Source organism: Mytilus californianus, unplaced genomic scaffold (assembly GCF_021869535.1).
Source record: "Mytilus californianus isolate M0D057914Y unplaced genomic scaffold, xbMytCali1.0.p SCAF_10, whole genome shotgun sequence".
In the NCBI taxonomy this organism is placed as follows: domain Eukaryota; kingdom Metazoa; phylum Mollusca; class Bivalvia; order Mytilida; family Mytilidae; genus Mytilus; species Mytilus californianus.
This window is the reverse complement of record NW_026262582.1, coordinates 74,204,931-74,222,962: the sequence shown is the minus strand read 5'-3', so window position 1 is coordinate 74,222,962 and position 18,032 is coordinate 74,204,931. Positions and strand designations below refer to the sequence as shown.

The 18,032-nt window shown below is 30.8% G+C and overlaps 1 protein-coding gene across 11 annotated transcripts in view; it reads right to left on the bottom strand.

Moving 5' to 3' along the window:
• The window catches only part of LOC127718514 (disco-interacting protein 2 homolog C-like), a 97,749-nt gene that overhangs the window by 31,311 nt on the left and 48,406 nt on the right, over positions 1-18,032 (bottom strand). For 9 of the 11 annotated variants that reach the window (XM_052224577.1, XM_052224578.1, XM_052224579.1 and 6 more), the window contains 11 exons: positions 17,465-17,588; positions 15,733-15,827; positions 14,859-14,969; positions 13,226-13,255; positions 10,016-10,139; positions 9,226-9,329; positions 5,105-5,207; positions 4,396-4,460; positions 3,812-3,905; positions 2,724-2,843; positions 1,709-1,823 (listed from right to left, as the gene is read on the bottom strand). In XM_052224577.1, coding sequence (XP_052080537.1) covers positions 1,709-1,823; positions 2,724-2,843; positions 3,812-3,905; positions 4,396-4,460; positions 5,105-5,207; positions 9,226-9,329; positions 10,016-10,139; positions 13,226-13,255; positions 14,859-14,969; positions 15,733-15,827; positions 17,465-17,588 — 1,085 coding nt within the window. The remainder of the gene's footprint in view (positions 1-1,708; positions 1,824-2,723; positions 2,844-3,811; positions 3,906-4,395; positions 4,461-5,104; positions 5,208-9,225; positions 9,330-10,015; positions 10,140-13,225; positions 13,256-14,858; positions 14,970-15,732; positions 15,828-17,464; positions 17,589-18,032) is intronic. The other 2 variants (XM_052224580.1, XM_052224587.1) reach the window with 1 other exon arrangement.

Below are 18,032 nucleotides of genomic sequence, written 5' to 3'. Positions count from 1 at the left end.
AATGTTCTTAAATAAACAAGGTATATATTGTTTGTTTTGCTAGATAAACAAGAATTAATTATTGCATGTTCAAACTTTTATTTAATATAAATTTTATAAAAGCATAAGATATGATTTTTTTGGTATATCATCAGATTAATGCACTTTTGAGTAAATAATATAACATTTATGAATTATATTTATAAGCTTACGTTTATTTATATAAAACAAATATCAATACTGTGATTTTAATTTAATTTTTTTTTCGAAAGTTTTTAAAATGAATTAAGATATAATCCATTCAATTTAAAGAAAAGTGTAACTTACAACTTAATTACGCTGTACACTATACACGCACTAGTTGATGGAGAGATGTTTCCACTAGTCTTTGCACTTTTACCAGTGAAGTCAGATGCCATTTACACAAGATTCTTTATCATACAGAATACAATCTGATGGTGGTGACGGCAGCACCGTTAACTATTTGTAAAGCTTTATATTTCAGGGGGTAGAGGAATCGGATGGCTCATATTTTGTATATAGATCCATTGTGTTACGAAGTTCCCGTCTGTCATATAATCATTGTCCTTGACTTCATGTTCATGGTTTGGTGACTGCTAAAAACTGTATAGCTTGTTTTCGTCATGTGAATGTCTCATTTATCATAAGTTCTAGGATAACTATACTTGGCTACTAGTCTAATATATGGTATCCTTGCAATGCCTACATGTCCGTCAGACATCATCGTTCACATGACCTCGACCTCATTTTATGGATCTATGAACAAGGTTAAGTTTCAATGGTCAAGGCCGTATCTCAGATGCTATAAGTAGTGGGTCAAATACTTTTGGTGTATGGAATGGTAGCAGGGTGTACATGTCTTTGTGACAGAGTTAATCTGACCTTACCTCATTTACATGGAACATTGATAATGTTAATTTTATGTAGTACTAGTTGTATAATATAAAAATAAGGAGATGTGGAAGTAAGCATTTATAGGCAACCGTATGGCCTTCAACAATGAGAAAGCCCATACAGTATGGTCGGCTATAAAATGCCCCGATAGGGAAAATTTTATATAATTCATTTGAGAAAACTAACAGCCAAAATAACTAAACAATTTACCAAAAAAATTATGACAAACATGAACCAACGACAACCACTCAAATACCAGCACGATACTGACTTGGGACAGGCATATACAGAATGTATAATCCTTTTTTCAAAGACTTTCTACAAAAAACAGTAAGTTAGTAAAACATGCTGTAATAGTAGAATCCTAGTTTTTACGGTAACGATGTTTATGATCATACTTTTCTAAGACTTTTGATGACGTCCTTACATTAGCTTTCAATAAGGGGACGACCATTTGATTTCGAAAGGGGGAGGGGAGGAGGATTTTGAAAATGAATAACTTGGCCTGGTATTAACTGAAAATAAATGACTTTGCACAAGACAGGATGAAAAATTGATATGTGATGTTTTTTTACTTAATATTATATTCTATGATTGATGATACTTCAATTGTACACTGATTGTTTACCTGTAACTATTCCTTCTACACCCTATACAAACAAATTAATCACTATCAAAACAATTCCCGATTGTCCCACATTTAAGCTTCCCAATTGTCCCACAAACATATTCCCGATTGTCCCACAAAATTTCATTACTTTTTTACCTGTAATTTTAAAAAGTGGGACAATCGGGAAGACACCGGTAGACCTACCTTCTCACAGAAACTGTAAGGCCCTCTACAGAAGTGGCACATGGACAGATTGCATCAGATTTTAGTCCTTTGCTTTGGAACGCATTAAAGAAAGCATCACAGGAAGTAAGAGACCCTGAAATTAAACAAGTATTAGATATGTATATATCATGAAAATTATGTGTAAAACAAGTCTTTCATTTGTCTACTAAGATCAGAGATGAGTTTGCTTCAAATAAAATGAACTGAAAATAATTCAAATGGTTCTAAAAAAAAACCTCTCTCGCCCACTTATTAAAAATGTCATGCTTTACTAGCTCTTAATAAGTCCAGCAATTTTTGAAAAAAATTCAAGAAGGAATATTACTACTTTTTAAAAATTTTCAGACATTTTCAATTTGGCCTCGAGCATCACTGAAGACATTAATTGTCGAAATGCACATTTGGTGCAGAAAATGGCCTGAGAACACAGTTATTTCGTAGTGCATTTCTTTTAGACAATAAATTCAAATTAAAAAAATCGCACCTGCTCTATCTCAAAAAGATTTTTACAGTGTAGTGTACTACTATTGATACAAATAATATCAAAATTATAGAATCTTCTACCAGCTCAAACTCAAAATATTGACAATTCTGTGTTAAGGGGGGCTAAAATGCAGTTTGACAGCTTCAGACATTCTAATTTTTGACCTTTTTTAACTGGACCAAATCACTACTTAACATAAAGATTCAGCACCCAAATTTTTTTAACATGTAATTTCATCCCCTTGCTTAATATTTCATGCATAAAATATCAAGAAATAAATTGGGAAAGTGTATCAAAAAAAAATGCAAGTTATACACTGTTCACACTAGGGACTATATTTGTAGACAACGAAAACCAAAGGACGATAACTGTGTCCTTGGACCAAATAGGTTCCTCCCATGTTAATAACTGATATAAATCATTTTTGTTAAATTGTACTTTTAACAGTAGTCAACAAAACACTTGGACTAATGAAATTATTGAAGTTAATGTAACTCAAATCCTACTTACAAGGGTTAGCTCCATCGGCCACCAGTAAGAGACGTAAAGCACTAAAGTTTATATCTTTATGATCTTTCTGTGCTAACAGACCCCAGTGCATGTCTCTAGACTTCACTATTGCAACTGAAGCTGAAATTATATACAATATACAAATGAAGCTGTGACTATACATGATAATGTACTATATGAAGGTTCTCGAGAGTATGCACACATGTATATACAATATGAAAGTGAGAGTATACATAATGTACTTTATGAAGGTGAGTGTATACGCAGTGTACCAAGTACAAACATTGGTAATCTACACAATATAACTATGTACAAACATGGGTATAAAAATGTTCTGCACATAAGTGACAATATCATATTATCCAAATAGATTTGTAATTAAATTAACATAATTTGAAAGGACGGGGTAATTTTGATATTTTTTTTTAATCATTTTATGATTGGGTTGACAACTTTATATAAGAATCACTGATGAGCACTAATATGTTCCAGATGGTAACACCACAAAATGTCACTTATCATCATATTTGTACTTGCAATGAATAACACACTAGACTTCACTAGCGGAGCAGGAACTGCTTACCCTTCTAGAGCACATGCATTCACCCCTTGTTATTGGTGAGAATCGTGTTGCTCAATCTTGTAGCTTTTTTAATGTTGCTTGTATTTTCATTGTTTTTCTTTTTGGCCATAAAGCAGTCTTTTTTCATTGGACTCATGATTTTTGATTGACCCCTTGGTATTTTCTCTCTCTTTTTAATAATATATAATTTAATTTTGGATGTAACACGTCTTCTGATTCGCTGACGTTGTTTTGTTTATCAGCTCATAGACATAATTTTGTCATGTGACCGTGACGTCATTAACGTTTTTTCATGGTTTACTCCGGAATTTACTTCGAAATAACATAAAAAATGTGGTGCACACTTTAAAATAGTAGCGGGTTATTCAGTGTGCACCACATTTTTTATGTTATTTCTTCATAGACAGAAAAAATATTACAGTCATTCCTTAAATAGATATAAGATGATGTGGTATGAGTGCCAATGAGACAACTCTCCATCCATCCAGGTAGTCAAGATACCTACCTTTATATTTGGTGACCATTTTCATCCATGAGGCAGGATCAACTTTCATCAGAGAATAGGGAACAAATATCACATGCATGCCATTAAATACACTCTGTAATGATAAACATTGGAAATCTTACAATGTCAAATTCCGAGAAATATTGCGTGCATAACTTTGTGATGTTTGAAAAATGGACATAAATGTGAGATAAATTACTGCAATTTCAGAAAAAGATGCATACAGGTACATGTGTCTTTGATATCATAATGCAAGTTCTTATTATAGTGATACTCACCCTGACACATTATTCTATTTATAAAAATCTCGCAATAATTTCTCAATTTACAATAATGTAAAAAAACAACAGTGAGTTTATAAATACTTTGTCATTTCCACTCACTCTACAATGGCTACTTATACCAACTCAAATTTAACCACAGATTTATTTAAAAATAATGAATAAAAAAGTTCATATACTTTTTCCTAAGTATTAACGATTCAATTGAAGATCAGACAAAAGATAATCATAGAATCTTACTTTGAAAAAAATTAGTAAAAGAATTAATTTCTACATAATTCTAAAATACAGAGGTCTACTTACACATAAAATCCCATGCCACAATCCCAATTCACGTTTAAAGTCTAATACACAAACCATCACTTCACCTGAAAAAGAAGAATAAAATTAACATTTGAAACAACATAGTGATAGCTAACCCTTAAGAATGAAGATCCATTGGTCACCATATCTTATTTATAATTTAATTTACCTGATTTAAGTTCACACCATTATGACTCAATATGAGCATGTGTACTGAGTTTCAAGTTGATGAGACTATCACTTTATCAAAAAATTAATACAAGACATATGAAATGACAGACAAACAGACTGGAAAACATATAGCCCTGAGTATACGCTGGGGCACAAAAATGCATCATGATGACTGCATTAATCAACTGGTGTGTGAATTTACCTGACAGTGTGGTGTAACGATAACAGCTTTTTCTATTTTAAGTGTAAAAGTCATTCAAATAATCCTCATCTGAGGGTTTGGTATCATAATTTCCGTCTAGAACTATAAATAGTAAATTCAGTAATAATGCATGCATGCATTTATAATTGCGAGTGCCTGATCACTGGCAAAAATGGTAGAGATTTAATTAATGTGATTGCAAAAGATTTTGTGAAGGAAAATCATAAATAAAATTAAGAATGCCAGTTACATTATAATTGTGAACCTGACATAACACACTATTCCATGTAACAGTAACCCTCATGCATAGTACTAAGAGGTCAAGGGGTCACCTACCTTCTGTATAATTAGCTGCCACTGTAAGCGTTCTTGCGTGACATAACATACTGCTCCTTGTAACTGTAACTCCCATAGTACTTCCATCTTTTCCTTGTGTATACTGAAAAAATAAATCATTGTCAATTTTTTCTTCAAATGCACAGCATGGCGACCTCTGGCCCCTGTATTTGATTCAGGCTTGTTTCTGTATCACTTAAAACATTCAGTATCAAATCAGAACATCTTGCAACAGTTGATTCCTTCAAGACTTAAAAGTGAGGAGTAAGCACACTATTTGCTGCACTCTCCTCACCAATATGAGGTTCCAGATTAAAGAAACAGATAATTATGGCCTTAAATAAGATAAGAGAATAACTGAATGCTAAAATATAAAAGAGATTAATGATAAGTAGAATCTAAAAGGCAAAGTTATCTAAGAATTGAATGCTTCTTTTTATAATTTTATTGGGGTGTAAAAGTGTTGACCAAAGCACATCTTGTATGAAGCGCTTCTATTAAAAATGTGTGCACGATCGACACTATTACAAACCTATGAAATTGAAAAAAGAAGCATTAAAATCTTAGAATTACATATTTATACTACAACCACAATTAAGAGTTATATATATATCAAGCAGGTGCAGTCATATCTGTTGTATTTTAAACAGAAATTAAATATGATAATGGAGTTCCTCACAATTGTTGTCAGCCAATAAAATTTATGGATTTAAATGAAACATGCACGTTATGTATTTAGTTAGAAATTGAAAAGCAACCTGTTAGACCTCAATTGAGGTGTCAAAATTTAAATTTTAGATGTAGCACATCTATTGAAAAAGTTATGCAAACAATACATTGTTATCTTAAAATAAATATCAATTTGTGACATATTCTCCACAAAGGTTTTAATTCAATAATGAATGTGTAGAATTTCATTCAAAGTTATTCAACAGTTAATCAGTTTTACGATTAAAATAGATATATGATTAAAAATAACAATTACACTTCTTAAAATATTTAGATTCTATTAAGAACTTGTGGCACAAAAAAAAATTAAAATATGTGAAATAAGGGGAGACAACCAAAACAATCATCTTTACCATTGTTTCTTCCTTAAATATTTATGGTTAAATTTTGTTGTTTAATACATGTATCCAAAAGGAGAAAAATAGTATAAATAAAGATTCTGCCACTGCGTTGAGTGTGATTTGATATCTCTTCACTCAAGAATTTTTTTATCATTTTTATGAATTCAAAAGGAATCTGTCTATCTGAATTTTAAAACCAATAATTTGACTGTTCTCAAACATTTAGATGTCAATGTAAAATTAATGGGGCAAAAATTTTAATGTGTCTGCATTAAGAGGAGATAATGAACTTTCCCTAAGTTTTATGGTCTAACATTAAAAAAAAAACAGACAGAGAGATGGCATAAAGCTGTACAAAGTACATTATAACACAATCATTCAACAATTGATTAAACCTTTCATTTTTTCGACGGTTCTTTTAAATTTTAAATTCAGTTGACATCAGGGTTTGTGTAAAAAATTCTTTTTCAGAAATTCAAAGATTTCTAGTCTTTTTTTTTAATAAGGGTGAAAATATAGTGTGTGTTTGAGTTGGCTTAATTAAAAGAACAACAAAATTTTGGCTGCTTCTTGTTGATAAGAAAAGGAGAAGGGATAACAAAGCCATTTATTGGTCCCCTGAATCAAGACCTTTTTATCAAATGCAAAATGTATGTATTGGCCCGAGAACACAGTTATTTCGTAGTGCATTTCTTTTAGAGAATAAATTCAAATTAAAAAAATCGCACCTGCTCTATCTCAAAAACATTTTTACAGTGTAGTGTACTACTATTGATACAAATAATATCAAAATTATAGAAACTTCTACCAGCTCTAACTCAAAATATTGACAATTCTGTGTTAAGGGGGGCTACAATTCAGTTTGACAGCTTCAGACATTCTAATTTTTGACCTTTTTTAACTGGACCAAATCACTACTTAACATAAAGATTCAGCACCCAAATTTTTTTTACATGTAATTTCATCCCCTTACTTAATATTTCATGCATAAAATATCAAGAAATAAATTGGGAAAGTGTATAAAAAAAAAATGCAAGTTATACACTGTTCACACTAGGGACTATATTCGTAGACAACGAAAACCAAAGGATGATAACTGTGTCCTTGGACCTATTGGTCTAAAATGGCACTCAAGTGTATGAAAAATATTTATGTGGCTGTTAATTGTTGATAAGAAAAATTTCTCTTTTAATAATTTCATCATTTATCAGAAATCTAAAATTTTGTTTCTATGGACTTTAGTCAATTTTGGTCAAACACTTACATTTTTATCAGAAATCTCTAAAATATCTTGTTTTAACCATTTGTAAATCATCAAGAAATTGTCAACGTCTCAATTATCTTTAAAAGGCTGACAATTTTTTAGTTCTTGTTTAGAGATTCCAATGTTGTTATAACTTGTGTCTAATCCCTTTTGCTACTTTTGGAAATAAAATATGTTTAAACTAAAACTAAATTAAACTAGAGATTCCAATAGGGTATACATTTTACATACATTTCAGCCATGACCTTCTTGAGTTACTTTAAAAATATTTAATTCCCACTTTATATGGCAACATATGTTATTTGCATGGGAAAAGTCAAAAGTCTGGCAAATTCCTGAACACCTTCATGATTGTATTTAAGCACCATTTCCTAATTCACTATTAAATAGATTTTTGCAGTAAGTTGGTTAGATTACCTCCCCTTAATTGAAGTATATTGAATTTTTTTTCTGCATTAATTATCAACACTTAACATCATAAAATCTGTTATAATCTTTATTCATTGACCAATGTTCATTCATAATTTAATATAATGATTAAGGTTTTTAAATATAAATGCAAAAATTATAAATAAATTTCAAAAAACAAGACTTTGGAACAAATTTGACAGCAAAAAGTATGAGTACTAATTAAATCTAATTGAAATCATAATAACAGCATTAAAGCTTGAATTTAATGAATCCCAATTTTGACACCTCAGATAGAGGTACATATATACTAAACAAACACTTAACTTAAACTTTCAGGAGATAAAACTTGTAATCACAATTTAAATTTCAGGTTTGATACAAATTATTTTGACCATTCTTCCTGTATAAAAAGGATTCCACTAGCCGTCATGCAGAAAAAATAACTTTTAGCAAAAATTATTGCTAACGAATAATGACTACCATCTTGTTTATTTCTTTCAGGCTTCTTTGAATCTTCCAATCAGTCAACACTGGGCTTTTTACCTTGTACTCGAAATCAGGAACATATATATTGACGGGACTTGACACTAACTGATTGTAGTCGATTTTATCGTCGTGCCATAGTTAATAAAGATACGATACAGAAACGGACATGTGTTAAAAACGGACTCGCTATTATCCTAATAATTTCTGATATTATCAATAAAATGTCATTCAAACTAGTTTTATAGTAATGCTAGTGTATCAAACTTGTATTCTGTCACTTCAAATTTGTTAAAATCGTAAGCATTTCATCACAGAATTGTGCAGAATGCAAACAAGGTAATAAAAAAAATGGCGGCCATTGCCGCGATGATTTACAAATTCCCAAACTATTATAAAACACTTCAAATCAAATAAATCAAACTTATTTTTGTAATTTTATATGACAAAATATATCTACTAAATGATAAAACTTGTATTTATTTACAATTAGAGTTATGTGGTTTATTTGTTGAGCAGTTCTGATATTTTTTCAGTCACACGCTACCAAAATCCGTAAATCTCGGGAAGTCTCGGGGAGGCCGAGATTTTATCAATTTTATACTGAAAAGCGTATCAGATTCATTTCCCGTTAGATATACTGTTCCCAGTCGAAATGTGTTACAATTTTGAAAGAAAAACAATAATCATATGATTGTAAATAGGAAGTGGAAGGCAACGAACTGTCCTACTAATTATCAAAAATATCAGCTTATAATGTCGTGTAAGTCAGTTGAGTTATACATATAAATAATGTGAATGCTAAAAGACAGTATAATCAATCTTTTTTAACCTAATTTAAGTTTTTATTTCGTGCAACTATATCAAAATCAAAATCTTATCTGTAAACTTACTTCTACATAAGCAGGAATATCCTCTGAGACTTTAGGCGGAGGTTGCCAGTCTTTGTGTGGTTTGGCTAAATTGTCTGTTATAAACCAGTGCAGTTTGGGCCAGCCTAGGATAAAAAAAAGTACCTCTCTATCAAAAAGGAAATGAAATTGACTTTTCCTTTAAACTAGATTTTTACCCAATCATATTCAAGTTGTTCTTCAGTATGGAGACATTCATGCCTTTTTTTCTAATTTTCAAGATAATTACATTTGTAGGATAAAATACATATTCAAAGGTTATTATAAACTATACTTGATATGGGTTTTGCACATTGCTGAAGGCAATATAGTGACCTAAAGTTGCTTTCATCAAAGTCCTAGGGTTTATGGTGGATTATTGTCTCACAAGCAATCTTACCACAGCTTCAAATTTTTACATTGTACTCTATTCATTATTTAACTTTAAGAAAAATAATTCATGAAGCAACTAGACATCATTGAGATGGGAGCCATCTCTGTGGGCCCTGCTGACCTTGAATTTTGACCTAGGAAGTTGTACAAACATTATGACACACCCTCTGGTGTTGGTTAATATACATGTCAAGTATAAAGTATGAAATTATAACGGTTCTCTAAATATAGAGCGGACACAATTTGTTATGAACGGATGGACAGACAGACAGACTTGATCACTATATGGCGACCAATTAATTAAAATAAATGTAAAAAAGTTCTTCCACAAAAGGGGATCAACTCTTACAAAACTTAGAAAGTTAAAATGGTGACTTCTTCTTTTAACATCGATACAAACCTTTAAAACTACTAACTTCACCACTGGCAGATTTTGATAGACTTTTATAACAGGCTTCTGATGTTAATCCCCACTGTACATTTAGACTTCCTAGCATGAACCCAATCCCTTCACTTCCAGCATCCTGTAAATGTAACAATGAATTTCATTGGTTAATGCATTCAAACAAATGAATTTCATTGGTTAATGCATAACAAATGTCACACTAAATTCTATTGGTGAATTCTAAATGTCCAATAACATTTGAATGAAAGACAATTTTGTCACTTCCTATCTCCTTTCTCAAAGGTACCATAACATAGAACTCTACAAGTCAAAATAGTTTATAATTTTCATACTTAAAATATAAAATCAAATTTGATTGGTTCAATTTATTTATTGCTGAGCTGCATAAACATTATTTTGTACTGATAGAGTGAAAACATTTAAACTACAGTGAAATAGAAAAATTAAAGTTCGTTTAAATTTTACCAATTATTTATATAAATATATATTGCTTTGAATTTATCAAACTTAAAGTAAAATTTTGTAATTATAAAATGGTCTGTTAAATGATTAACTTTTTAGGAACTCATGTTATTAAACACATTATTTTCCTCCACAGATATTTTTAGTTCAAGACGAAGAAAAGCTTCACCAAGAATTCAATATAAAATCAGACACCCCTCCAAGCCCCTCCCTTTAAATATTTCTTCAAAGGAATTTGATTTATCATCATTTATATTACAAACAATGTTAAGTAACTCAAAAATGGATACAACAAAAAATGTATCGTTATATAGATGAATACAACTCTAACATCAAGAAAAATAATCACCGAATTCAAAAATTCAAAATACATATGACTCACCAACAAAGTTTTAAAAAATGATAAAAATAAGAAAAATTTATAGAACAGGATCTGCAGATTTTTAAAAAATTTACAAATTGTCACCCTTCAGATTTTAAATTTTGAATAGAGAAATTGACAGATTAACAAGTTCAAAATTTACTTAACTTGCATTCATGACAATTTCTTTCTGAATTTAATATTTTGTCCAAAGAAAGTCGTAAATTTTAATTTAATCAAATTATCTGGCATGTAAGACAACTTTAAAATTTGAAGTTTTACATTCCAATAAAATTACACGAAAAAATGCACAAAAAAAGTCCAGTCATACAATCAAAAATCACAAATAACACAGCATACATGTATTTGAAATAAGAGTGATGGATGATATGCAGATGGTCTTGTGACAAAATTCATGTTTTCTACAGACATGAAAACATGGAGTAAATTTTTGCTGTATCACAAATTACAAAATTCAATACAACATTTGATATATGTATCTTAAGGGATACCCAAAGCTAAGAAAATTTGGAATATTAAACGTAAAATAAAAGATGAAGAGCCTAAATAACCTATAAAAAGGACAAAAGGTAGAGGGCTTCAACCCTAATAAGGGGAATGAAGTGGATACTGTGGATCTGTCATTATTCCTTGAATACCAATTTTCATGGATGTTGTGGGTATAGTTAAATCACAAATTTCAATGTTTGATGAAGCACACATTTTCCATAGACTTATATGCAGACTGGCAAAACCACGACATTATGTATCCATAAAAATACAATTTTCCTCAATCCATGAAAACTGGTAACCACGAAAAATAAATGATCCACAGCATATACATAAAATATGTTAGTTGTTCCAGAAAAAAATATCCATAATGTTCAAGAAAAAGTTGAAAGTACTTGTATAAAAATTCTAGATGGTGTTTTGGTGTAGAACAACATTGTGTATGCCATGGTAAAAAATTACTCAATGGGCACTTGGCTCCTGAAAAAAGGGCCATTAAAGGCCTCCCTTTTACTGAAAAGCCCTCAGCAACAATATACTAAGCTATATCCTTAAATAGACTACTAACAGCAGAGCAATAGTGGTATCATCGCTATAGTAACTTTCATTTTAAAAAGTACCAACTTTAATGCACCAGATGTGCATTTGGACAACTAATGCCTATAAGCAATATGCCTGACCAAAACATACATTTTCTTTAAAGATAAAGCAATTCAAGAGTAGAGTATTGTAAATTCAGAAATTATTGCAATATTTTTAACAGGTTCATCATAATAAAAACTTCCATTCATTAATTCAATGGTGATTTTCCTCCATTAAATTTTGCGGTCACACTTTGACATTTTTGCTAGAGGTCAAGGATTCCCAATAAAAAATGTATGCATTAATTTCAGAATCAACAGTATGTCCATTAAGGATATGACACGGCCAACAAATTAGAATAAATCAAGAGAATGATGCTCTGTAATGTTGTCATCTTGTGTAGAAATATGATTTGAATTCAGACAGACAGACTTACAGAAAGACAGCAACTGTGACTTAAAGTTTAATAACCAGTTTACCTTAAAGTTCATTTCTTATAAAAAAGGATGTAATTAAACTGATTAACATTATCATTGCCACTAGGAAAACTTTTAGGCAATTCCAGAACTGAATCATCTAAAATTTTTATTAAAAGCACTGAGACATATATATTTATGTATTCTGTTATTATGGGCTAAATAATATATAATGGTATGTTCCAAATAATGGTATGTTCCAAATAATGGTATGTTCCAAATAAGCATAGAGGTAATATTTGACTAAAAGTACACTGCATCAAAATTAAGAAATTGTATACACTGATCAAAGTTTAATTATGATGTTTTACATTTGTTTACTTCAAACCTTTCAGGGCTGTTCCAGAAAATACTATGTCCCCCCAGGGACGGCACCATTTTTTTAACCCCCACCACCCACAGCAATAAAAATAAATTAGAACAACACTCCCTTTGCATTTTGGTATTTCAAATACAACCACCCACATAAAATTAAAAAAAATTGCCTTCCCTGGGGGGAACATAGTATTTTCTGGAACAGCCCTCAGATGGTAACCTAAGAAATGTCTTAAATAACACATCAATCTATAAATATCACTGTAAGAGTCTACGTGTATGAAATTTAGAGCTTACATTGTAAAAACACCTCAATTCTAATGGTTGTTGTTGATGAAATGGTGGAAATAAATAAAACACCAGTCCACAAATATCATTTTAAGTCTACCTGTATGAAATTTTACATTTTGATGATTCTACTCTTTGAGGCTGATGAAATGGTGAAAACGAAATCATATGTGCAAAGCAGAAATCCCACACACAATTGTAAAATCTTACCCATAAATGGTCAACAACGGCGTGATTAGACTACAAACAATGTAACACGTCATTATCATATAATTATATGTGTGTATATGTCACTGATTACATACATTAATGTATATGTAACTTTCTTTATAATTATATGTGTGTATATGTCACCATTACATACATTGATGTATATGTAACTAACTTTATAATTGTATGTGTGTATATGTCACGATTACATACACTGATATATATGTAACTTTTTTTTTAATTATATGTGTGTATATGTCACGATTACATACATAGGCATCTGATTACAGTAGTTGTCGTCTGTTTATGTAGTTCATACGTGTTTCTCGTTTCTCGTTTTTATATAGATTAGACTGTTGGTTTTTCCGTTTGAATGGTTTTACACTAGTAATTTTTTGGGTCCCTTTATAGCTTGCTGTTCGAGTGAGCCAATGCTCCGTGTTGAAGGCCATACCTTGACCTATAATGGTTTACTTTTATAAATTGTAACTTGGATGGAGAGTTGTCTCATTGGCACTCATACCACATCTTCCTATATCTATAGATGTATATGTAACTTTCTTTAGAATCATATGTGTGTATATGTCACAATTACAGCTAAATTGATAATACCATGATGTAAATGTACTGTATATTGGGTTATTTTCACAGTTTAGACCTTAAATGGGACAGTGTTCATTATTAGTATTTCGTGGCCTTATACAAGGCATTTAAAAGAACATTTAGATGTTTACGAAGGGTAAATTTCGTGGTAAAATGTGAAACTAGAAAAAATAAGACACACTTAAACATATGGTACTTTCTTTTACAATTCAATTGAATAAACTATGTGATTTTGTATATGTATATTTAAATAAAATAAAGATATAACGTGAGTTGTCTCCCATAGACCTTACTTTACAATTCAATAAAATGTATTTTTTTATTTCTCATGTAAATCTCTTCTTGAAAGGTTGAAGCAATAAGACATAATCATGTCATGTTCAACTAGGATTTGTGATTTGATTGAACTGTGTAATTTCAATTTTTTTTAAATATAAAGAGAGTTGTCTCCCATAGACCTTTGAGTTAACTTTTAAATTCACATCACACTTATTTTAAAACCACTAAGACCAATAAAATTGAATCTACACATATTTATCTGTACAATGATTTTCCAGAATATTCCAATTAATTCATTTAATTCCAACTTTCAGTTCATGAAATTTCCAATTTTTTCTTTGTATTTAGTAACTTTCTTTTCATTTTCCTAAACAATGGGTAACAATTTTTTCATTGTATTTTGTCACCATCTCTGGCATTTTCCTAGACGACCCATTATAATATTTTGCTCAGCAATCCTATATTTCTCAATACTTAAATGAAAAACATGTATTCAAACACACATTTGAAATATCTAATTTTCGTAATTTCCACTGTTTTTTCTTTAAAACTCAACAATTTCCTAATATACATTTCATAAGAAAAATCTAATTTTTAAGACCCTTTTCCCTCCAAAATTGCTTGTATTTTAAAAACTCATCACACAGAACTATCTGTCTTAAAACATACTTTTGAAGATTTTAATTATTATTCTCCTTTTGACTGGATTTTCTACATAACCAATCAAAATCCTTGATACATAACCACTTACCCGTCTTGCCGAAGGAACTTCTACTGGTACCGGTACAACTCCAGCTACTAAACAACCATAGAAAGCACAGCTAAATGATATTGGGTCATTGTTTGGGTAAACTAAGGCAACCTGAAAATATAAATGCAGCACAGCTATAAGATATTGGGTCCATTCTAGAATGAAAGTAAGCCACCTAAAATATAAATGTAGCACAGCTATAAGATATTGGGTCCATTTTAGAATGAAGTAAGCCACCTAAAATATAAATGCAGCACATTCAAATAAAAAACTGTAGATTCATTTATTTTCACTGATATCAATTTTCTTGGATTGAAGGAAAACTTATATTTGCGTGGATATTTGATTTTCGTAGTTTTGCAAAAGTCTGCATACAAATCTATAGAAAATGTGTACTTTGACCTATAACTGTTTACTTTTTACACATTGTGACTTGGATGGAGACTCGTCTCAAAGGCACTCATACCACATCTTCTTATTTCTATTTCACTGAACATGAAATACACAATTTACCTATACCCACGTAATCCATGAAAAATTGGTATCTCATGAATAATAATGCATCCACAGTAGCATCACAAATGAAGAAATAAATTCTAAAATTGATGAAACCCTATCAAATCTTTGAAAACAGACATGATAGAACACCTTCAGGTCAGCTCTTATAGATTTTGACCATTTAAAGAAATTATTCTATGCCATGAGGTAGAACATGAAACACTTTTAAAGTAGACTCTGTGGGATTTAGAATTAACATTTTCAAGGTGATTGGACTCCTGAAAAGTTACTTTCAAAGACCCTCATATGATTTTTCTGCAACAGTCCTTACAGATTAAAGATTTGACTTCTACCTAACATTCTATTTGTTCCATACCCTATCTCCTGGTTTGACAGCTCCATCTCCACTTTTCTGTCCAGTTTTATGTAATAAACAATAAGCAATTTTCTGTGTACGGTTTAATAATTTTCCTGAAATAAGAATAGTTTAAGAGATATTAAATAACATAATTCATAATCTATGTTAACCTTTATGATTCATTTTTTGATTTTTTTCTTCAATTATCTACACTTTTTATAATCTTTCTGAATCGTGACACTTAAAAGGTGTACATTTCTATAAAAGACTACCCATAAAAGAAATGTTTTTTCAGACAAGCTTTTTCTCAATCCACTATGTTCTAATACAATTGTGCAGACAGCTCTTACGTTCACATATCAATTCTGAAAGTTTTACGGTTTTTGGGCCAAAAAATGTCATTGAGTGGCTCTAATTCAATTAAACCCCCATATCTCATTTAAGGATGTTAGCTCCTCTTGTTTTCAAATTTTTTGCCAGATATTCGGAATCCTCTGGCTTTATCGATGTAGTGCCATTAAAAAAATTAGCCCGCTAACCCCTACTTTTCTTTTTATAATTTGAATACATATAGTTTAAAAAGCCATATTTGAAAATGTTATAAAATTCTTGTTATTTTTTCATAGTTTTTGAAAGGAAAAAAGTGCCAACTTTAAATATATGAAAAATATAGAGAGAATCATTTCCCGCCAAATTTTCAATGGCTTATATCTCGAAAACAAGCTCACGGACCTTTCATTTTTTTCTGCTTTTTTAGTTTCTTTATTTATATACTATAAATTTATAACAGTCTTTTAAAAAGCTTGTTATTTTGAAACAGAGTAGCGATCATCCTTAATCAACAATGTGACATTATCGTTTGAGATGTTGCATGTTTGTGGATTATTTTACCATGATACAATGCATGTGACGTCAAAAACAATTTTATCTCTACATGTAGTTTGTAATCAGGCACAGAACATTTCTAAACAGACCCTCTGTCCTGAATATGCATGAAATATTTTCAACTAGACAATAACCTAACAATGATAATTCAATCAAAAATGTACTGTTTACTGAAAACATTTATCCAAACTTGCATCTAAATTCAGCAACTTTGACTTTTTTGTTTTTGGTCTTAGTTTATATCTTGCGTTTCATATTTTTCCTTAAAAGAATTACTGTAGAAACATTAATTTTCGTGGGGTTAAAATTTCGTGGTTTTGTCTCTTTATAAGATTTCATGGGGATTTAATTTCGTGGTTTCCAGTAAATGGAAGTGATATTATATGTAGGTTAAATTTTCGTGGGGGTTTTAATTTCGTGGATATATTCTTTCCACGAAATAAACGAAATTAAATCCTCCACGAAAATTTCTGCTTTTACAGTAGTTGCTTATGGCAGATTTTTTGTATTTTTAAGACATGTTAAGTCTCAATGCCATTTAGAGCTAGACATATGTTCATGTACCTGTAAACAGTCAGGATTTTCATAAGTGGCGACATGAAATATTTGCCACTGGATGTTAAGCAACCAACAATCAATCAATCAATCAATCATAAGTGGCAATCTTTTGTTGTTTTTAGTGAATAGTTACCATAGGTTAAATTCAATGAATAGTTACCCAAGGTTTTATCTAACGAATAGTTACCATAAATCTAATGAATAGTTACCTCATGGGACGGATGGACAGATGGACGGACGGACAGACAAAGGTAAAACAGTATACCCCACTTTTATAAAGCGTGAGTATAATTAAATGAATAGTTACCATAGGTTAAATTTAATGACGGTTTTCCACTTTGGTCCAGGACAGTAACAGCATTAGCTTTATATGTAGAAGAACCATATCTCTGTAATGCTGCCTCCAGATTTCTGGGTAATCCTGAGGGGGTCTGAAAATAGAATTAAAAATAAAATGCTCCGCAGGGCTCAGCTTGATACGACCGCAGAGGTCAAACCCTGAACAGTTGGGGCAAGTATGGACACAACATTCAAGCTTGATACAGCTCTGAATTTGGATTGTGATTAAATATTTGACACAGCATAGGTTTCTGACACAGAATGAATGTGGTCTAAGAACTTAAAAATTTTAAATTGGACATTCACCTATTATGGTCCAATATCCAAAATCTAAATACATGGTTAGATTCAGCATATCAAAGAACCCCAAGAATTCAATTTTTGATGAAATCAAACAAAGTTTAATTTTGGACCCTTTTGACCTCAATGTGGACAAAGTTGATAACGGGGCCAAAAATCAAAAATCTAAATACATGGTTAGATTCAGCATATCAAAGAACCCCATATATTCAATTTTTGTTGAAATCAAACAAAGT